Consider the following 23,445-nt stretch of genomic DNA (forward strand, 5'->3'; position numbering starts at 1 on the left):
TTCTGTGTCTCCCTCTCTCTGACCTTCCCCCATTCGTGCTCTGTCTCTCTCTGTCTCAAAAATGAATAAACGTTAAAAAAAAAAAAAAAAATTTAAAGATGCAAAGCCTGTTTACGCTCCCGGTTCGTAGAGAAGCTCACTGGACGTGTGAGCCAGTTTCCATAAATGACACTGAGTCATAAAGCACATTGGAAAAGGCTCACGCTCCCTGCAAGCATGAGCACCGTACGCCAGGTGGGAGAATGCACCGTCTCTCTGGCTACGTGGACCCTGGCCAGGCAGACTCGGCCCCCTGATGCACGTTCGACACCCACTGACACCACCCCAGAGGAAGGCCTCCTGCCTCCCACAGGCATCCACCGAAGAGTCACACGGGAGGGCCACAGTCCTCCAGCCTGGACAAACCCGGGGTGCAGTTACCTTCCGGAGACCGTGCTTGTCGGTCCTGAGTCTTTTCCTGGGTGCGTCTTCAATTTCAACGTCTTCAGGAGGGTCCTGGGTCCTCTTGGTATGGTTTCTTTTTTTCCCATTTACGTTACCTTGGAACAGAGAATGGGCGAAACTGACACGAAAAGCACTCCACGAGCCACCCTCCAAAGCACTGCTCCCCCAGCGGGGGCACTCTGCACCAACCCAGCCCAGGAGGGTCTCCTGCAGGGCCGTCGGTTCCCAGGGCCCAAGAATTGAGGACCAAACCTCTCTGCATTCTGCACACGTAACATCGAATACTGGAGAACGCTTACCTAATCTACAGGTTATTACATTGGTATTTCTCATGATAACATTTTAATGTACTAGAGCATTAAATGTAAACATAACCCAGGAGTTTACTAACACTCAAAGATGGAGGAATTTAAGTGGAACTTTAGAAAGGACACAACTTGCTACTTTTTATACATTTCCTTAAAGAAGCATGTTGGGTAGCAGCAACACTGCTGCCCTGTCTGCAAACCAAGGGTTTTCTACCAGCGGTTTGTGCCAATTACGTGTTTCCACGAATATCAACTAATCCAAGTCTTAACGTGTTCAAACAGTACTGACCTAGAAGAGGGAGACATAAGGTAATCTTACGGTGCAGTAAGAATTCGCAGTGCAAATTCTAGAGAGGTGATTAATTTGAACAGGCCGATGTTGATTTCAAACGCAAACCCAGCATTTCCGTTTGCATGACTCTCTTACAGAGGTGCAGGGCTTACCCCTGGACCGTCCGGGAAAAACATCCTGTGGGAGGGCAGCGCTATCCTCAAACCTTCCTACCAGGCGGGACAGAGCCCTCGGGCCAGGAGTGTGGCGCCCAGCAGGAGGTCACCCCGGGCCGGGGCAGACCCGAGCACAGAGCTGAGCGGCCGGGCAGTCCCGGGACGGCGTCGGCCGGCCCCCTCCCGGCCACGGCACCGTGGGCTGCCGTGGCGGCACAGGAGAGGTGTGCCCGTGGAGCTGTGGGGGCGGTGGCGGCTGCTAGGAGGCCGTCCCCACGCCACCGGCACAGGGCACCGCCAGCCCGGCCTGCCGCAGCCTCCACCGCCCGGCGTGCCCAGCCTCCTCGCACGTGCCCACTGAGCCACAGACACCCGCTAGCAGCAGCCGCCATCCGGCGGCTCACCTTCACACAGGTGAGGTGGGGCCGCAGTCCTCGCGGAAGACGTCCCCTGGGCCCGAAATGACACAGCAGGGGCTTCGTACGCAGGTAAGCAACGTGGGCATCCGCCTGACTTCCTCACACTGAGGCCGTGGCACAGCCTGTCCCACAAACACAGTCCGCCAGCCATCTTGGTTACCGGCACGGGGGCCCCGATGGGGAGGCCGGAGGGCCCCCAGGACAAGCACACGCTGGACACACACACGGAGGAGACCAGCCCTGCCCCCCTGTCTAAACACTCGGTAGCTGTCCCAAGTGACCACACGTGACCCACAACCACCTGCACGCTTACTCCAAGGATAGTTAAATCTGGCTTCAGGAAAACCCGACTCCTTCTTAAGTAAGCCAGTCATTGAAAAGGGACACTCCTCTAGATGTAGGGTCGTGACAGAGTCAGGTGATCTTTTGCCTTTTAAAGAAAGTGCACGAATCCAAAATATGCTTACTAGTCTACCTGACAGCATTTGCAACAAATCCTGAACTGGACAAAGTCAGTATTAACACATGAGAGAGTCGATGTGGAGACCCAGAGGCCCTAGAATCAAGATCCTCCGTGAACGAAACGGAAAGGTCTCTAGTGCGTGTGCAATTGGTCAGATGCACCAGTGCTGGTCCAGAAGCACGAGCAGGTGCCCACGAGGAAAGTGCGACTCCTTCTGGCTCTCGCCCCCCTCTAGGGGGTCTTCGAACACTTTACATCTGGCCCCTCCAAAGCTCTTCAGGGCTGAACCTTGAGGTACAGAAACTGTTCTGTATGTAAACTGATAACCAACCCATCACACTTATTTTTTACGTTAGAAACGTCGGTTTTCCACAACACGTGTCCAAGCACGCACAGATGACAAATCTGACCGTCGTCACGGTTCCTCCAAAAGCTCACAGTGTTAAGTCTCCCTTCTCTTTCCGTTCACCAATGCAAAGTAGCACTTTTTTGATATTTAAACTGAAGGCCTGTGAAAAACCAGAGGTCACCCACATTTAAGGTCAGTCCACAGTCACCTTCCTCACCCTGCGAGCTCTCCAGCAAAGAGGCCAGGAAGGCCCCCCTGCCTGTAGGGGCAAAGCCCCTTGCGAGGGGCAGGCACAGCCCCTGCTGGGAGGGCAGCCTCGCCAGGGGGGCCACAGGCCGCGGTCGGACTCTACCGTGCCACGTAAGCCCGGGCCCCCTTCCTTTGGGCGTCCTCCCCTACACCGCCCCGCCGGCTGCAGGGGTTAGAGCGCCCGCTGCGCTCGGGCACAAGAGCGAGGGGCCCGAGGCCAGACGGAGGGTGACACCGAACGGCTCTCGTGCGATGATGAGGGAGGAGCCCCAGACAGCGGAGGTGGCTTGATCGCGCCCACACACACCCTGGCTGCCGGCACGGGCAGCAGGGGCAGGGCTGGGGAGGGCGGCCCCGCCGCCCCCGGGCTCCCAGACCGGGGCTCGGCCGGCCCCACTACGCACACCGCACACCTCAGCAGAGCGCACTCGCTCGGCTCTAGGTTTACCGGAGTCTTCTTCAGACTGGGGAGAGGCCACGAGGGCAAACTTGGTGTTATAGCGCGCCTTCTGCTTCTCGTTGAGCATGTCCCACTGGGAGCCGAGCAGCTCTTTGACCTCCTCGGCCGAGGCGTCCGGGTGCTCTGCGACCACCTGCGGGCACAGCAAGGGCGGGGTGAGAAAACCACACGCTGCAGCCCACTGCGGGTCCGTCCGCACCAAGTCCAGGCACGGCCCCCGAGAACCCAGCACGTGGCACACTTACCCCCGCGTCACGGAGCTGTACCCCACAAAAGCTTCAAAGAGAATTAGTGAGGATCTGCTGCTATAACTCGTCAGAAGTTTATAAATGAAAGCAGCGTGGTGAAAACAAGTCAACGGAACTTATGACAACTCAGGAAATGATAAATGGCAAGAGGAAAATACATACTTTCCCCAAATCACTAAAGTATTAGTAAGTTACAATTTTCTAGGCATCCTTGACAAGTCAGCAGTGGGAAAAGTGCCCCGCGAGCGCTACCTGTCAACACGGGGGGGCGGAGGCTTGGCTTGGCTTTCCATGACCCATGACTCGGGCGCATGGCCTGGATGGATGACACAGGGGACGAGGCAGGAGCACCAGGCCCCATCACCACCCGGGTCGGCACACAGACACGGCCCTCCAGCCGCGCAGGGGCTGCCTGCGCCAGCACCCCAGAAGCAGGCCAGAAATGTGGACCTCGGGCCCCACCCCGGTCTTCCCCAAGGTCTCCGGGGGACCCAGAGTACCCTGATCGGGTACCCTGAAGCCTGATTCCTGGGCCCGCGGCCTTGGCTGCACGCTAACAACCCGGGGAGTTGGAAAACCTCTGGTGCTCAGGCCACACCGAGGCCGGGTCACGCTCTGGGCCTGACGTGGCTGCTGTGAGGGCTCCCGGGGGCCCCCCTGCGCTCCCAAGCTGGAGAGCCACCAGCAGCAGAGGCGCAGAGGCGCAGAGGCTGACAGATCGCGGCCTGCAGGCCAAGCGAGCCCCACCTGCTGTCCTCTGTGTGGTCTATGAACCAGGAATTGATTTTACACCTCTAAATGGTGGGGAAGAAGAACACTTCGTAGCTCGTGACAATTACAGGAAGCTCGGGTATCAGTGCTCCTATCTAGTCTTACTGGAATTCGGCCCCAGGCACCGCCGGAGGCCGCCTTCCGGCCCCGGCAGAGCCCCTTCGAAGGCCTGCTGCCTGATTCTGAGCACTGGCCAGAACGCTCTGGAGCCAGACCCCAGTCGGCACGCGGCGCCTGCACTCGCAGCGACGCGAACTCGGGTGAGCAGAGGTGCGGTGTCGTCCTCTGCGATGCGGCCACCCCGATCTCCCGCCTGTCCGGCCACCACGGGCCACGTCTGCCCCAAAACGCAGCCCCCACTCACACCACGGTCACCACAGTCGGCTTCCTACAGCCTCCCGTGTCCCCCACTCGTCCCCACGTCCCGGCACGCCTCCGGCTCCCCCAGCCTTGGGCCTCGGAGCACGTGCACCTCCACGTGTGGGTGCACAGCCACCCAGCCCTCTGTGCCCTCCCATCACAGGGCGCCTCTGGCAACCACAAGTCCAGCCCCGGTGCCCCGTGGGAACTGTCCCCATCCCCACACACACCTGCCCTCCCCTCTCACCTTGGGGGCTCCCTCGGCCTAGGGGCCGGCAGGGTTCTGTCCCGCCCGCCCAGCCTGAGGGATGAGCTCACCAACCCCCACGCTTCAAGCACCGAAGGTCTCAGACCTTCAAGCAGCAGAGCCTTCTGTGCACGGCTCGGACTCACAGGACGCTTGCCTTCTAGAACTCTCCTCTTGAAGATTCCTCAAGATCAGCACATGCATTTGTGGATCCCCCCACCCTATCACCCGCCCCTGAGTACAATGTCCTCAATCAGAATTAATCCTAACAGTGTTCACAGCCACCCCCCCCCACCCCCCGTCAAACAAGATTCCCCACTCCTCCTTGAGGCCCCCTTCCCCCCTGCACCCACATCCCTGCCAGGCCGGCCAGCCCCTCTCCCAGATGCCTCTGCACCCACCCCACCTGGATGGCTATGGTTTCAGCAACCGGTTTTCTGGCTCTTGGTCCTATCCATCGACCTGCTGACATTCCCACCCTAAGAGGTCTCCCTCTTGCACCGAGAGGGACCATGGCCTGGCCCACACGTAGGGTAGAGTCCCTGCCAACGGACAATGTCTTTCATGGCCCCTCAGAACCCGGAGCCCATCCTCACCCCCCTCTCATCCCTCCCCGGACAACTCTGCACTCGGGGACATGATGGCTCTGTCTCTCCACAGGCCCTTCCCTCCCAGAAACATTATCTTCCATCAGGCTGACTTTGGGGCGTCCTTCAGCTACAACGCTGCCTGCCTGCCTGCCTTCTGGCAGCATCCGGAGCTAGGGGACAGGAAATAGTGTCGTGGCAGCCACCACCCCACCTACAGCACTCACCTCACTTTTTCACCCTAGTCGCCCACCCAGACTCTGGCCGGGGCCTCAGGGTCTCCCTCCCGCATCTCAGGTTCAGGAAGCAGCGGCTGCCCAGGAAGGTCTGCGGGGTCTCATCAACGCAGTTGTGCGGCACAACGGCTGCACGTTCAGCGTGCACACACGTTCGTGTGCACAGGCAGGCACACACGCACACGCTTAGGGCCAAGTCCCACTCCTCCTTCCTGCCTGCATCCCCCCACTGGCAGAGGACGGTCACTTTACATGTCTGGGTTCAGCGTAGCCAGCCCTGAGACAGGGATAACTTGTGCCAGCCTCAAAAGGCCTTCGTGACAACCGAACGTGATTTTTTTCCAGGAGAGCCTGGGTGGCTCAGTTCAGGTCAGGATCTCACGGTTCACGAGTTGGAGCCCCACCTCGGGATCCCCGCTTGGGATCCTCTTTCTCCCTGTCTGCCCCTCCCCCGCTCGTGCGCACCATGTCTCTCTCAAAAGAAACAAACTTAAAAACAATAAATAAGATGGTCGTCACAGTGGCAGACCAGCCACATTCCTCACAGATGGCAAGCACTCAGCGGTGGCCACTGCCATACTTTTAATAAACTACTTCGGACACACAAAAAGGCACAGCAGGCTGGATACCCCCAAGCTCACACACTGCGCTGCCTCAACGACACCGGAACAAAGATTCCGCGCACCCCTCAGGGCTCGCACTCCCTGCCCCCGGCCCACCTGTCTCCCACGCACCCGTTCAGACCTTTGTGCCGCCTTCTAGACTTCTGGGATGGTCACGGCGCCACCCTCCGAGGGGCCCCGGGAGCCGCTGCCAGGACTCCCGCCTCCCTGCTGAGTGGCACTGCCAGCGTAGCCAACGCACAGTGTAGACAGGCAGCCCACCGGCTTTCAAGTCTGAACTTCCAGAAGACGTCGCCCTGCCCTCCGGGATCACCCGTTCCACCAGAAGCCTGCCTCGGTGCCACCCCACGGACAGGACCACGCGCTGAGGCCTCCCGCAGGCGCCATCAGTGCAGCACCTCGGAAGACCATCCCCCAGCCCCAGCCCCCCTCTTAACTGTGACCTCACGGGACACCCTGAGCCGGAACCACTGAGCTGCTCCCAAACCCCCGACCTGCAGACACTGTGGGCGGATCCACGTGTGGTGGTGGTGGTGGTGGTGGTGGTAGCGGCGGTGGCGGTTTTCAGGCCGGCTTCACACCCAGTGCGGAGCCCGACGTGGGGCCTGAACTCACCATCCTGAGACCAAGACCTGAGCCAAGATCAAAGTCGGACGTTCAACCGACTGAGCCACCCAGACGTCCCTATGCGTGCTCTTGTTTTAAGCCATTAGGTTCTGAGGCAATGTGTTACGCAATACTACATAACTACCACGAACGTTCGTACAAAGAAAGACATGAAGCACGGTTCGCTTCTATGGCATTGATAAAAAATCGGGATCAGGGAAGGTGAAACAGTCTTTAAAACTTGGAAACTGAGACCACACACATCAGTAACCAATGACATTGCTACTGATGCTGGAGCCTCTGGGAGATCCTTCCTGGGATTTTCGTCACAGTGGGGCTCCCCCAGCTGCTCTCCCTTCCTTGCCTGCAAAGTCCCCCCACACCCCCACCCCCGCCCAGGTCCTCATCAGCAGGACTCCATCCCACTGCGGGCTTTGTCTCCCAGCAAACTATTCACCACCCCCACTGCAGCCCCACCACTGTGCTCCAGGGACGCCACAACAGACACTTGTGAGCTGAGCCTGCTGGACAGAGAGAACCAAGCAAAGCACGTTAATGAAGAACTCAACCCACTTCACAAGGCAGAATATTCTCCTTCGTTTGCAAGAAGGAACTTGAACTTCAAAACAAAAGGCCGCGGGTAGCAGCCAAAGATCCCTGAGAGTCACAGTCTTCTATCTAGTGACCCTGGAAAAGGGGGCAGGAAGCAGAGGGAAGGCTTCATCCAACTCTGTTCCTCAAGGGTTGGCCATGATTCATCAACTAACTACCAAACAAAAGCCATCCTTGGACTCACCGTCACCCCTCAAAAAGAAAAAGCCACCTAGAGAGACCCAGATCATTTTCCAGGGCGAATCAGAGAGCAGCCTCCCCAGTTCAAGCCTACAATTACTTATCACAGAACCAGCACAAACACGCTTGTATTCACAACAAAGTCGCTGAAACAGTTAAAGACCATCCAGGCGTCATCACTCTTCTGACGACGATAATCGCCCCAAACCAAGCAACACCTGCACCCAGCTGGGAGGCAAGGGGCCCATGGGCCTCATACCCCATCCCCAACAGAGACCGGGTACAGGCAGGGCAGGGCAGGGCGCCTGTCTTGAGTGTGAACTGAAGCTTCATCGGGCACCCTTCAGTTTTGGCTTCTGCATTCAGCAGGACGCCACGGCAAACTGTGCGTCACGTGCTCTGGAGAGGCGCTCGGAGCTGAGGGACTCCGCGGGTGCCCGGCACCTCACACGCGCAGTGTCTGGGGTGAGAGGCTTCCGTTTGCTCTTGCCACTTTCCTTGGTACTAGAAAGGCCATCCTGAGAGCAGGATGGGTCCCCAAAGGCAGAAAGGGTGGTCTCGGGAAAGCGGTTTGAATCCTCGGGCACCCGCTTTTCTCTCGTAATTTCAGATGCGCGGAGAGGCCAGGGACAAACAGACGGGAGTGTGGCTGGCTGGCTGGCTGGCTGGCTGGCTGGGGTCGAGAGCCCTGCCCTGCTTCCCAGAGCACGCAGCTGCGCGGCAGCCACAACGGGGGCCCGGCGGGGACCGTCCGCGCCGCTCCGCGCCCCGTACCGCTCCCAGTCCGACAGAGGCCGCGGCTCCTCCCTGGGCAGACTTCTCCGCTCCGGGACGCTGCTCTTCGGGGACAGATGAGGCAGATGGGGGGGTAAAACGGGGGGTGCGCTGCACTTTTCACACTTCCCACGAGTGACGGGATCTGCACGTCCTCCGGCCGACGGCCTCCTGCTGGACTGGCGGCGGCCCCTTCGCCGCCGCCCCCAGTCGGCCACGGGAACACACGAGCCCCGCCCCTCCCTTAACCACCTTTCAGTTGCAAACACCATGCCACCTCCTTGGGCACGTGGGCCACCTTCTGCAGGGTCAGTACCCGGGAGTGACCTTACAAGACAGAAAAAACATGCATCTTCGGGGCACCAGGCTGGCTCAGTTGGAGAAGCATGTGATTCTTGATCTCAGGATTGTGAGTTCAAGCCCCACGTTGGGTGTAGAATTACTCAAATGAATGAAAAAGTAAATTTTTAAGATAAAAACTTTAAAAAAACACAAAAACAAAAAACCACGGATCTTCAATTCCACGATACGTCACCAAATTTCTCTGGAAACCAAGTGTGAAGAACGATGGGGCTCTCTCTGCCCGTCCTTCCCGAGGCGCGGGGCTGGGGCGCTCACCCGGCAGCCGCGGACAGTCCTCTGTGGTTCCCTGGCTGCCAGCGAGGCAGAGTGACCTCTCTCTGTGGATGCACTGGCTGCCCGGGCTCTTCTAGAAATTGCCATTTTCGCAGCCTTCAGAATGGTCTGAGCTCCGTACCCAGTTTGTCCTTTCGTTTTGTTCCCGGTGTCCCTGTCACATAAACTTTCATTTTAACGTTGCTCCTCAGGGGCCTGTGATCGGTTTGGCCTAAGAAATCCTCCCCTCTCCCCAAGGACAAAGTTGTCCCGCAGTGGCTGAGTTCTGAAAGCCCTGGGCGGTCCCGGCGCCCGTCCAGACTGTCCAGCTGCCCGCGCCCCTTCCCCATCTGCTTCCAGGTTCTTCTCTGGGTGCGGCCGCTGCCCTGAACATCCCCGGCCGACGCCACTGCCCCCAGCAACAGAACCTCCTGTGTGGCGGGCAAGTCCTCAGGCCGGGCTTCTCCTCAACGTGGCTACTCATCACCCACTTACAAAGTGCCAACAAATTCCTACTGGGAGTTGTATCGGGATTATATGGAATTTATAGTTTAACATAAGGTAAATTGACAACCTCAACTTCAGAATACGGAACCTTCCTATATATTAATGTGTGTATTTACTCAGGTCTGCTAAGACACCAAGAGTTATTTCTCCCAAAGTCATACATATTTTGTTATATTTTCTTTTCTTCCTTCAAATTTTTATTTATGATTCTTAGGTAACATATGTAGTGTGATGTCGGTTCCAGGAGAATCCAGTGTCTCGTCACCTCCGCACAACGCCCAGTGCTCATCCCAGCAGGCGCCCTCCGTGGTACCCATCCCCCATCGAGCCCACCCCCCACCCACTTCCCTCCGTCACCCTCCGTGTGCTCCCTGTCCTTACAGTCTCCTGTGGTTTGTTTCCCTCTCTCCCCTCCCTTCCCACGTGTCCATCTGTTTTGCTTCTTAAATTCCACATAGGAGTGAAATCACGTGGTATCTGTCTTTCCCAGACCGACTCATTTCGCTTAGCATAACGCCCTCTAGCTCCATCCACATCATCGCATTTGGCAAGATTTCCTTCTTTTTGATGGCTGAGTGGCATTCCATTGTATACATACATCACATCTCCTTTACCTGTTCATCATTTGGGCTCTCTCTGCACTTTGGCTGTTGTTAATGCTGCTATAAACAAAGGGGTGTGTTGTATTTATTTCTTGATACCTTATATTTTTGTTGCTGTCATAAGTGGTATCTTTTTTTTTGGTAAGATTTTATTTTTAAGTAATCTCTACACCCAACGTGGGGCTCAAACTCACAGCCCAAGATCAAGGGTCGCACGCTCCACCAACTGAGCCAGCCAGGTGCCTCAGATGGTGTCTGTCTTATGTTGATTTCCTCTTTGTTACTGTTCTTGTATACCGGTCCTAGTGAACTTTTATCAATTCTGAAGATTTTCTTTTTTAAATATTTTTTTAAATGTTTTTTTAGATTTTTGAGAGAGAGAGTACTCCACCTCGGTGGCACCCGGGGCGGGGAGAGGGGCATCTGAAGTGGGCTCTGAGCTGACAGCACAGAGCCCAACGTGGGGCTCAAACTCACAAGCTGTGAGATCATGACCTGAGCCAAAGTCGGATGCTTAACCGACAACCACTCAGGCGCCCCTGCAGATTCTCTGAAGTTTTCTACACAGACCTCTACAAACAATGACAGCTTTATTTCTTCCTTTACAACTATGCCTTTTTTATTCGTTATCCTTATCTTACTATACTGGCTAGTATTTTCACTACAACACTTAATGTAAGTGGTAAAGAAAGGCATTTTTGTCTCGTTCACAGTTTTAAAGAGAATGTTTCTAATGTCTCATTAGTAAGTGTGATGCTTGCCGAAAGCTTCTGATCGATACCCTTCCACAGATTAAGGAAGTCACCTTCTAATCCCGGCTTGCTAACTTCGTATCAAAGAGCAATGAGTTCTATCAAATGCCTTTTCTCCGTCTGCCGAGTGGATCATTGACTCTGCAACACAGTGAGTCACACACTCGATTTTCTCCCATTACGCCCTTCGGTTCCTAAGGAAAGCCCCTTCCAACCCGTGTATCACCACACGTAATATCGAACATAACCAAGGCCGGGGGCCTAATCCCTTCAGCTCTTTACAACCAAGCCTTATCACCATGTACTAACCGATGCCGCATTCTAGGAAGGTGAGCAAGAAAAGTGTTCCAACGCCTGCCCTATCGATATATTTCTGTCCCTGCTGTCTCCTCATCCGCAACGGGAGGGACGTTCTAGTAGCCCGGAGCACACAGGCAAGCATCTCCGCCCTCTAGGACGAAAGGGGCGGTTCCCTAACGCTCACGTATTACAGCTCAAACCTCTGCAAAGCTCACTACAGGCCGTGCTGAGAGCACCGCGGAACGGAAGGACTGCGCCGAAAGGATGTTCCCCAAACTCAGGAACCCCCAGAATAAACGCCCAACTGAGAACCCGGCACAGTACCGACCTCATCCCTGTGCTTCTGACAGAAGACCAGAAACTGGGATGCCGCATCTCCCTTCCTGCTTCGTGGAGCGGAGGCCGTGGCCTTCTTCCTCCCAGGAGGAGACCCGACTCCTCTCTTGGGGTCGGCCTCTGCCATCTTTTGAGGAGTACTCTGTACTGTCCCAGGGTCACCCGCTCGGTTTTCGGCAGAGCTAGACAGCTTCACTCTCCGCCTTCTCTTGACGGGAACGCCCTCTTCTCGCATGGACTTGGGGTCAGCAGCAGCTTCCTCGGGGACTCCTGAGGGCTCTACCATGGGTCCCAGAGGCGGAGCCTCCACAGAAATGCCTGCCTCCTTAGCTACGTGAGGGTTGAGGTGAAGCCGCTCCCCCACGTAGAGGAAAGTGAACTTGGCCTTCCGCTCCTCCACCGACATGCTTGCAGCTTCTTCTGCTTGAACGATGCCCGTTTCCCACTGGGCCCTCAATTTCCCTGAAATAGGTTTCAACAGCTGAAAAGAGAAACATAAGACACTGTAAATTTCATTATACAAACAAAAAAGTTAACCCACTTTAAAGAAGAATATTTTTAGAATTCCAGACAAATTTAGAAATCAAAAGCTATAAAAACCAATTTACTTGAAGGTTTAGACAGAATTCAGCCCAATGTAATAACTGTTTCTTTAAACCAATTCCAATCCCATTTAACTAATGTAACATATACACTACATAGTATATATCATAGATAACATTTCATGTATTTTTATGTATACAAAGAAAAATAAAAATTATAAAAGAAATTATCTGATTATCATCCAATGAGTAAAACGAATAAACTAGGTCTCTAAGGACACTTGTCGTATTCTGTAACACAGCATACTTGGGCAAAATCAAACAATGATAGACAGAAATCATTATAATATATCAAGCAACCATAGTTTCAAAATAAGGTAAAAATTAAGAGTAAAAATTATTTTGGTCTAAAATTATACTTAAGGAACATCTATCACCTTAATTTTCTCAGCTTTCGTGGGTGCCTGCTTGGCACTTTCCTGGCATAATTTTTCAAACTGTCCTTCTCCTTCAAAAGCTACAAGGCTCTTCTCAAATATCCAAGCTCTTTCTGGGGCATCACCAAAGAATTGTACGTGATACTGGCGTGCACTCTTTTTCTGACCTAGTTTTTAAAATAAAATGTTAGAACTTGAAAGTTAGAATTTGGGATCAAATTAGGCAAGTCTATTAATAATTAGTGATATGAAGTTGGAAGCTGCTTTGAAGTTGTTTTATTTGGTTCTGTTTCAGTCTGTTAACCTCAAAAAAAGTCCTACTCTTTTTACCCCACCAAGCTCCATGTCAAAGAGAAAGGAAACACATTTATGAGGGACTCAGGTAAGATTCAAATTCGACTAGGAAAGAAAGTAAATAAATGCTCTCCTTTATCTCCTCCGTCAAGATCCACTTAAAAAGATTACCAAATAAAGAAAGTAAGAGAGGACATCAGCAAAAGGGCCATTCAACAGAGAGGGTACTAGGCAGCAATGAATGGGATACAGACTGGTGTCAGATGGCCCGGGTTCAAATCCCAACCCCATCACCTACCAGCTGGGCAACCTTGGGCCGGCTACTCACTCACAATGCTCAGAGGGGGAATCAGGGTACCAATGACCTCTGAGGGCAGCCATGAGGCCACAGGGTAACCCCTCAGATGTCCACTGCTGTTCCTCTTAGCAGAAAGGAAAAAGCCACATCCTACAGTGCAGCCAGAAGGGAGATGGGTGAGGAAAGAGACACTTGAGCCCAAAATCCAAGAGAGGATCCCAAAATGCCATATTTGGCTGAACAAGAGTGAGGCTGAAAACAAGCAAGCTGGTTAAAAGGTCAGACCTCTGTGCCAAGTGGAGGGAGAAAGGGGGATCTCCGTGGGAGGACCGCCAGGCCCTGTTCCTTCACAGAGAACGCTGGCCAAAAGAAATCCAAGAACGCTTTCTACAGAACCAACACATCCAGAGGAAAAATGTCTCCATTGAGTCTTTTGGAGATCCCCCCAACTAAGTGGCCGATGGCCAGCTGGACCCTCTAAGATAAGCTGTCCGTCTCCCCACACACGGGCTGCAGCAGCTCTAAGTGGCGCTCTCTCAAACGCAAACACAGCATCCAGGACTCCCGGGACCCAGGGAAGCCTCTAGCATAAACAAGCCCAAGATACACAAAAATAAGCAATCTCTGCAGGGCCACACACACACACACACACACACACACCATGCCAGGAAGAGAGGACACCTGACAAAGAAAATCTCTAGTTTGCTATGTAAAGAAAACAAAAAGAGCTATCAGAAACTTTAAAATACAATTATGAAAAAATAAAATCATTAAGAAAGCTTGGAAGGTATGTTAAGAAATCTCCCAGAAAGAAGAAGATTAAGATGAAAAATATCTACTCCTGTAAGAAACCTATAGGATCAATCCAGGAAGGACCATACTCAAGTAACTGTCCTTCTAGAGAGAGAAACAGAGAAAGTTGTCAAAGAATTAACAACACAAGACCACGTCTCAGAACTAAAACAATTCTAAGTGTCTCATCCAATACCCACACCAAGGTACATCTTTGTGACATTTAAGCCATTGAAGGAAGACAGCTTCCATGTTAATGGAAAAGTGTAATAGTACTTCAAGAACAATTCTGGATGCTAGAAGGAAATCATGTAATACCTTCAAAATTCTGAAAAGAATTATTTTCAACATAAAATTCTACGTTGAGCCAAACCATCAATCAAATGTGAAGATAGAGAAATAGCATCCTATGAACCACAAATTTACAACCCATACACACTTTCTTACAATACCAAAAATATATTCCAGCAAAAAAAGAAAACTGACCAAAAGCACAGTGTGGAACCACACAGAACAATGCACGTAACTCAGGAAAGCATCTTTAAGAAGTCTAAGATTACTATAACGCAAAAGGTTAAAAGAGTGCTGGCAGTCCAGACTGAAGCAGGAAAATGGAAAATTCTAGCACAGAGCTCCAGGGGAAGAAAAGATGAGAAAAAAGAACATTTCCATAGCAAAAGAAAATCTGAGCAGCAAGGAAGGACGGTTAAAAAATGAGATCCAGGGAGCAGAAAAGGAAAATGGCAAACACAGGTTTTCACATTTTCCCCCCCAACAGAAAAATCTATATAAAAGGAGGAGTTTCAGGGACAGAAAAATAAATAAGGCTGTATAGACAGCAAAGCACAGGATTTAAAAGTAAAAGCAGCAGTGCCTGGCTGGCTCAGTCAGTGGAGTATGTGACTCTTGATCTCGGAGTATAGGTTCAAGCTCCATATTGGGCATAAGAGCCTACTTTTTCAAACAAAACAAAACAAAACAAAACAAAACAAAGGCAATAATTAACTCCAGGGGAAAAAAAAGGTTGTATAAGAAAGAAAATGCAATTATAGAACACACTTCTCTTGTCACTCAATGATATTTACACAGTCAAAATTATGTGAACATTTATGTTTGATGTAATAAAAACAGCAAGTTAATTATATGCAGAAGATGAAAAGAAATAAGAAATAATGGAAGGGATCACTTTCCATAATAGAAAATCAACAGAAAATATCTAAATGATAAATCAAAAATGGTAGTTAATCGGGAGTCTGGGTGGCTCAGTCAGTTAAGCATGTGACTTCAGCTCAGGTCATGATCTGATGGTTAGCGGGTTCAAGCCCCGCGTCGGGCTCTGTGCTGACAGCTCACAGCCTGGAGCCTGTTTCAGATTCTGTGCCTCCCCCTCTCTCCCTACCCCTCCACCACTCACATTCTGTTTCTGTTTCAAAAATGAATAAATGTTTAAAAAAAATTTTTTGAATAGTAGTTAATCCAACTATACGACATTCTGAAAACAGCAAAACTATGGAGACAGTAAAAAGATCAGTGTTTGCTGGAGGTTCAGAGGGAAGGAGAGATGAATAGGCAGAGCACAGAGGTTCTTCAGGGCAGTGTAACTATTCTGAATGATACTATAATGATGGATATAGGTCGTTACACATTTGTCCAAACCCATAGAATACACAACACCAAGTAGGAACCTAATTTAATCTACAGACTTAGGGTGATTGATGTATCACTGTAGGTTCATTGATTATAACAAATGTACCACTCTGGTGGAAGATGTTGATGGGAAGGGAGGCTGTGCATGTATGTGGGTGTACTATCTGTACCTTAATTCTTCTGTGAACCTAAAACTGCTCTGAAAAAAATAATAAAGTCTTTAAAAAAAAATAAAAGTAGTTAAAACTAGAAGAAAATGTTGGAAGTGTTAAAAATACATTAGACCTAAGGAGGAGACTGGACTATTTTTCACTATTAAACTCTCAATAGAATTTGATTTGTTTGTTAAATGTGCACACTTCTTTGGGGTATGTGGATGGCTCAGTTGGTTAAGTGTCTGACTTTGGCTCAGGTCATGGTCTCCCAGTTTGTGGGTTCAACCCCCGTGTCAGGCTCTGTGCTGGTAGCTCAGAGCTTGGGGCCTGCTTCAGATTCTGTGTGTGTGTGTGTGTGTGTGTGTGTGTGTGTGTGTGTGTGTGCGCCTCTCCCCCACCATGCTGTCTCTCTCAAAAAAATGAACATTAAAAAAAATTTTTTTTAAGTATGTACACTTTGATTTTACAATAGGTGAGATTAAAAACTATGTTAAGAGATTTGTGACTTCTTCCATTACTTTAATACTTTGAAAGAACTTTCCTTGGTCACGAAAATGACTATAGGCATATGTCACACCATTCGCATGACAAAGAAGGTCTGTTACAGTGCATATAATGAAACAATATGAACTTACATTATTTTCTATCAATAGTTAATTACACAAAAAAATACTCCTTACAGATAAAGTGGAAAAAAAAAAAAAAGCAGAGAAAAATACTATAGTCTGATCCCAGGTTTGTAAAATAAATATAATTAGTTTTGAAGTTCTTTCCTGTCTAGAAATTTGGTAGCAATATAACCCAGTTGTTTTCCTAGTTTTGTGGGTTTCTTTAATCCATATGAATTTCACTGCTTCAAGAGGTGAATATCTCAGTGTTTTATTTTACCACATAATTAACCAGTTGTCCCACCATTTATTAGTAATTATTTCTTCCTGTGATTTCTGATGTTCATCAGTCATGTTCAGTATGAAAACACTTGTCATTGACTCCCCCTACCCATACAACCTTCTAAAAGAACCTATCCTCCACCAATAACCCAGGTACCTAATTTTGCACTACAATCCTTTTGTCCCCATCATGGCCCATTGGACTCAAGGTGACCCTCTGGCTAGACCCTCTGGGCTAGGTGACCCTCTGGGCTAGGTGACCCTCTGGGCTAGAATGAGCTAGAATGAGTCAAGAATCTCTCCAGATTCTGTGAATCCTTTGAGTTGACAGCAGTCACCCATGCATGCAGAATGGACCCCACAAAGAAACAAGGCTGCTTTGCAGCTGAAGCTCCAGGCAGGAAGAGCAGCAATTAAAAAAAAAAAAAAATGCAGACAAGTGTCTACAGAAGCAAGAATAGAGAACAGGGACAAAATCACAAGGACATGACACCACAGAGTTCCACAGAAAATAAAGGACAAGCATCACCATGCCTGAATTTCCTGGTTTAGTCCCTGGAGGGCACTAGAGCACCAAAACAGGGAAAGCAGACACTGACAAAAAACTGCCACCAGAAGAAGGCAGGTTGGCTATCAGTCGATTATTTTAACATACCTCTCTTGGTAACTGAAAGAATAAGCCAAGAAGAAAAAATCAGTAAGGAGATCATACTATGAAGCGACATGATAACCCAAGATATGAGAAGGCCAGATTACCTATCATATTTTTTGAAAATGCTGGAATTTAGAAATAAAGCAATGAGGGTGACCTTCCGTAACAGAAAATGTGACAAAAAATTTTTCCACAACAGAAAATGACTGGACCCCAGACGGCAGTTATCTGATGAGGAGACTAGTGCCATACGGGCGTACCCTGGACACGGTGAAGCTCTCAGGTGCAAGAGAATTGTTCTCTTCATAGTGTAGCATCTAAAAACCTACATTTATCTTCTGTTTCCAACTGGAGTCAGGCCTCAAAGCTGCTCATCCATCTAAGATACCCTGGTAAATAACAGGCCAGACAAGTCCTGCTACTGCGTATCACAAAAATGCTGCCTTGACGTTTGTTTGTTTATTTATTTCGAGACAGAGTGTGAGCAGGGGAGGGGCAGAGACAGAGGGAGAGAGAGAATCCCATGAAGGCTCCACACCGTCAGCAGAGAGCCCGAATCGGGGCTCGATCCCAGGAACCGTGAGATCATGACCTGAGCCGAAATCAAGAATGGCGACACTCAACCGGCTGAGCCCCCCAGGCGCCCCTGTTACAAACATGCTGTTAAGACTTTCATTAACTTAGCTTCTCAAAGGGAATGTACACTTTCAAAGGAGCCTGGATTGAGCTGTGGTCTAGGAGTTGTATTCTCGTCCGCATGAATGTTGAACATCAGGTTTTTAAATCTGAGTATATTACTAAGATCCAGATTCAACCACAACTATAAATCCAAGTGTGATAAGTAGAAAAAAAAAAAAAAAAAAAAAAAGTACGCCTACGCAAAAAAAAGAGAAAACTTGGGGTGGGGTAGGGGTAGGGTGAGGGAGTTGCGCCTCACAGGAAAAGATCCCCATGCTCAGCCAGCGCCATGCCAGAAGCCATCCTTCCTTCGGGTCCCTGTCCTGCCCCAGTGAGGATGCCTGAGCCCCCAAAGCTTGCCCATCACTCACCATGTCACCCCACCAGGGGCTGCTGCATGCCAAGTGTTCAGAAATCATAAACGGACCCCAAAGTTCCACCTGCAGCCAGGTCTCCGTGTCCTGCCTGGAGACCTACCTCACACATCCCTGGTGAATTCTCGGTCTCCCACAGCCATGAACACAAGCAGTGCCCACACGTGGGCTTCCACACACCGCCGTCTTCTAAAGGACCCAGCTTTCCTCCCAGGAAATGGCGGACACGGCAGAGTGTAAGTGTGCATGCAGCGTCTTGGGGGGCTCCGCAAGGAAGCCCTCACGGGCTCACTGAGACACATCAAAAGGACACAGCTGAAAGGGACTTAATGGGACTTCTGCTGGTTAAATCTGGGACAACCAGGGCATTAAAGAGTGAGGACTGTAATACATAACTAAGTGTTTAGGAAGAAGCTCATCTTCACAGAAAAATGCCACTTAATTAAACACAGGAGGAAGCAGGATAAAAACGGGCAGGTACATTTGCTCAGCCGATGGGTCATAAAGGAGTGGGGAGGGCGTGGGGAAGGGCTGGCGGGGGGACGTGGTGCCCACGCATGGCCACGGGGCACTCACTAGTGACAAAAAAGGACTGCACCTTTCCACTGGAGAGCTCTGTCGGCCACCAGCGACCGAGAAGTGGGACAGCAGACACCAAGAGCTCCCGAAGCAATTCCACCAGGACACGTGTCCTCATGGTTTCCTCTGACCCCTTTTCCTTTCAGAGGTCATGTGAGCCTCCTATCAGCTGGCAGGAGGGCAGGGCGTTCACCTGGGCCCTCCTCCTTCTGAACTACTTTTCAAAAGCACAGTACCGCTCTTCCCAAGGTGATCTGCTTGTAATCGTGAGCGCCCCCTCCCCCGTGTCCCCAAACAACTCCTGGAGGAACGCGCTGCGAGGAGCAGGTACTTGGTGACGGGCCCCACATAAGCCCCCTCCCTCAACACCTACACGGGACTCCTGAGTCTGATCACGACACGGCAGCAGAGTTAAGAACGGGGCTGGGGGCACAGAGCGCTGTGCTGGACCGCGGGGGCCTGAGGAGCCGGGCCAGCTGGTGCAACGCAGGCACCCTATCCAATCCCGAGGGAAGGAAAAACACAGGCACAGGGAAAATCCTGGGGAAGTCCACCCAAGGGCCGTCGTGTCACTGCTGGAGGGCTCCCCTGCATGTAGCTGGTGCTGAGCCGGGCGGGAAGCGGTCCCTGGACTCAGAAGACCCCGCTGACGTGTACAGGTGAGGCACCAGGAGGCCTGCACCTACGTTCCCGCGGGCTGGCAGAGAGAGAGTGTTCACAGACAGAGAGAGATGGAACAGGTCAAAAAGAAACATCTAAAGTTCACAAACACAGGTGAGGGTGCACGGGTGGCCAGCATACCGTCCCACTTTGAACTATATGCTCGGAACGTTTTTAAATAGAAGACGAGCAAGCAGGGACGCCTGGGGGGCTCAGTCAGTTAAGCGTCCAACTTCAGCTCAGGTCACAATCTCACAGTTTGTGGGTTCAAGCCCCGCGTCAGGCTCTGGGCTGACAGCTTGGAGCCTGGAGCCTGCTTTGGACTCTGTGTCTTCCTCTCTCTCTGCCCTTCCCCCACTCATGCTTGCTTTCTCTCTCTCTCTCAAAATAAACAAACATTAAAAAAAAATTTTAAATTCTTTTAATGAAAAAAAAAAGCAAGCAAACGATAAATAAAACATTCCACAAAACAAAGACAAGATGGAACTCAAGTGTGACTCTTCAGCACTGCTGTAAAAGCCAGGCCACGTCTGGGGACGTCAAGGGACGACTAAGAATGGCACAAAATTCCTTAAATTAAATGACCCCAAAGTAGGGCCGTGCAGGGGAGAACAAGTGGCCAAACAGGAACGTTGTCAAGAAAGAGCCCTGATTCTGAAGGCCCACTACTCACCACGCTAAGACTTTCCCGAACAAGGGCTGGTATCATTACCCTCCGTTTTCACACAGAGGGAAACGGGGGCTTAAATTAAGTGGTTCATTACCAGACCAAGTTGCTGAGCGGGGCCCCGGCAGGCTAACTCCAGAGCCCACGCCTCAGCTGGAAGAAGAATGCTCCAATGTTGTAGGCAAAAGAGTAAAAATCCTGGGCCGGAGTGAAGGCTCTAAGAGTAAAGAAAGAGGAAGTGAGAGATGAATTAAAACGTGCTGTGTCTGCACGTCATTTGGACGGGCTGCTGGAGACTGCGGGAATTCTTTTGCTCTACATCGGGGAAGATGTAATGAAATTAAAGTTAATTCATCCCAGTAGCTGGAACAAAGAGACATTCAAAAGCCTCCTTCAGTTACAAGGGTCGGACAAGCTAGGAGCTTCACATAAACAGAGCAGAAATCCCCAGACACTAAAAAGAAATTGCTTGTGATGTGCTAGGCAGACCAGAGACGTGGAAGCCATGAAGGCCCCACTGACTTTTACTTAAGTTTGCTGTGTGGCCGGCTTGTTTCTTTATTTTGAGTGAGTGAGTGAGTGAGAGAGAGAGAGAGAGAGAGAGAGAGAGAGAGAGAGAGAGAGAGAAGGAGGGGGGGTGGGGGGAGAGAGAGAATATGCACGTGTGCACTCAAGCCGGGGCAGGGGGTGGGGAGGGATGAGGACGAGAACGCACACATCCAGTGGAAGCGGGGAGGGGCGGGGGGGAGACAGAGAGAGAACCTCAAGCAGGCCCCACACCCAGCGCAGAGCCGGACTGACGTGGGGGCTCACGACAGTGAGAGGACGACCCGAGGACAAATCAAGCTGGACACCTAGCCGGCTGAGCCCCGTGCCGGTGGCTGAGCCCTGAGAAGGGTCCAGCAACGCCACACGTCTGCACCTGTGTGGCCACCCAGCTTCCGTCTCAACTAGTTCTTTCCACACTCCAGGTCTAGATGCCTCCAGGGTGCATCCTGGGGCCCCCGAAGGCTTGTGGAAGAGACCCCCCCCCCCCCACCAATTCTGGCAAGCTGAGGATGCCGACAGTCCTCCACGGGGCGGGAACCACAGCCGGCCCGCCACAGCACGTGCTGAGCAGGTGCGCGTCCCCGAGCCTCAAGGCAGAGGCCAACCACCTCCAGGGACAGCAGGCCGGGCACAACTCAGACGGAGGCACTTGCCACCGCAGTGTGGACCTCTTCGTCCTGAGCCCATCCCCCCACTCTGGTCCGCTGGCCGGGCAGGCGCCCCCATGCCCCTTCCCCAGCGGCCAGCCGGCGTGAGCAGCAGCCCCACCCAGGGCTGCAGCCGGGCAACAGGGGGGCCGCGTCCCGAGTCCCACCCAGAGGCCACACGAGGCTGACCGGACAACCGCACGAGGAAGCCCAGGAGCCCGCCCGGCCCAGCCCCCGGCTCTAGTCACCCACACTGCAGAAGGGTGCACAGCCCTGTGGGGTGCTACCTGGCTCAGCTCCAACCCTGTACTCACCACCTAGCACCTTCTTCAAACTCAAGTCAAACCTTAAAAGAACTTTCCAGAAAAATCTCAAACCATCCAAACTCATTTTTCGCTCCAGAAACACAAGAGTCTTTATGTTTTGTGAGTTCTCCAATTACTGCTTATGTCAGGATCTGCTCTAATCTGTATCAACACGTTGTATTCTTACCCTGTTCTCCAACTGCTCCGTGCAATAATTTATATTCCCAAGTTTCATGACGCAAAGATCATTTCTGGTTTTTCCTTCTCCCCACAGGCCTAAAAAGTAAACTGGGACATCTTTATAACTCAAACTTAGCATAAAATACGATTTCTGGGGTGGCACCTGGTGGCTCAGTCAGTTGAGCATCTGACTTAGGCTCAGGTCATGATCTCACGGTTTGTGGGTTCGAGCCCTGTCAATTGTGCTGAGAGCACAGAGCCCACTTTGGATCCTCTGTCCCCCTTTTTCTGTACCTCCCCCACTTGTATTCTTTCTCTCTCTCTTTCTCTCAAAAATAAACAAACAGTTTTAGGGGTGCCTGGGTGGCTCAGTCGGTTAAGCATCCGACTTTGGCGTAGGTCACGATCTCGCAGTCTGTGAGTTTGAGCCCCGCATCAGGCTCTGTGCTGACAGGGGCAGCCCGGAGCTTGCTTGGGATTCTGTGTCTCCCTCTCTCTGCCCCTCCCCAACTCACACTCTTTCACTCAAAAAATAAACATGAAAAAAAAAAAAAAGTTTTAAAAATGCTATTTCTGAAAATCACGCTGAAACAAGCAATCATTATATATCTAAAACGATAATAAATTAACATGAAAAGCAACATAAAGCCACGACCACTCCTCAATTAATAATACTAATTCAATCAGGTAAGGTAAATGTCTGAGTTGGATATAAAAAGAAAGGGCAATGTGTTACATCCCAATCAAGTATTAGTTTTAAAGTTGCAAAAATGAACCACAGTAAATTCAGCAACAAAAAAAACCAAAATCGGATTCACATACGGGCAAAGGGCTAGTACAGACACTTCTGCAGGGACATACAAATGGCCAATAAGCATGTGAACAGATGCTCAGCACCACTAGTCCTGAGGGCGCTGCAAACCAAAACCACAAAAAGGAGACAGACAATGGAACGGTGGGGCGCCAGGGGCCAGGAGGGGCAGGAATGGGGGTCAGCGTTTACTGGGCACAGAGGTCCAGACCCATAAGGTGAGTGGGCTCTGGCACGGACGCTGGAGATGGTCGTACAATGCTGTGAACGTGTTCAATACCACTCAGCTGCACACTTAAAAGTGGTTAAGACAGTCAGTTTTATGTTATGTGTACTTTAGCACAGTTTTTTAGTAGGAAGACAAAAAAAGAACCACCACAGTAGGGCTGTTGAAGGAAAGGTAAGAAAAAAGTTTGGAGATTAGAAAGATTAAGTGCAAAAGGAGAAAGACAGAGAAACAGTCCATGAACACAATACCTTTAAGTTTGGTGTAGTTGTGAAGGAGTGGGTCAGCAGAGACCATGCACGGCCACCAAGGGTAACCGGACACTTTGGACCACACCAAGTCGCCAACACTGTATTTCAACAGGTGGTCTTTGTCTCTGCCAGTATTTGGACAGGACTCTTTCTTAGCCGCAACCTGAAAATGAACAACAAAATATACATACTAACAATCTAAGTACCCCTAAATCCAATCTTCTATCCAAAGATTACGCAGGCTAGAGGTTCCACACACACACACACACACACACACACACACACACACACACACACACACACACACACAGTGCTT

At 51.1% G+C, this 23,445-nt stretch overlaps 1 protein-coding gene across 1 annotated transcript in view; it reads right to left on the minus strand.

Moving 5' to 3' along the window:
- NSD2 (nuclear receptor binding SET domain protein 2) overlaps positions 1–23,311 on the minus strand; it is a 59,035-nt gene extending 35,724 nt beyond the window's left edge. The window contains exons 1-5 of the mRNA XM_053901778.1: positions 23,130–23,311; positions 12,475–12,641; positions 11,488–11,976; positions 3,128–3,272; positions 421–539 (exon numbers count right to left, since the gene is read on the minus strand). Coding sequence (XP_053757753.1) covers positions 421–539; positions 3,128–3,272; positions 11,488–11,976; positions 12,475–12,641; positions 23,130–23,175 — 966 coding nt within the window. The 5' untranslated portion in view covers positions 23,176–23,311. The remainder of the gene's footprint in view (positions 1–420; positions 540–3,127; positions 3,273–11,487; positions 11,977–12,474; positions 12,642–23,129) is intronic.
- Positions 23,312–23,445: the final 134 nt, after the last annotated feature.

This window comes from Panthera pardus, unplaced genomic scaffold (assembly GCF_024362965.1).
Source record: "Panthera pardus isolate Hobbes unplaced genomic scaffold, ASM2436296v1 HiC_scaffold_13, whole genome shotgun sequence".
Taxonomy (NCBI): Eukaryota; Metazoa; Chordata; class Mammalia; order Carnivora; family Felidae; genus Panthera; species Panthera pardus.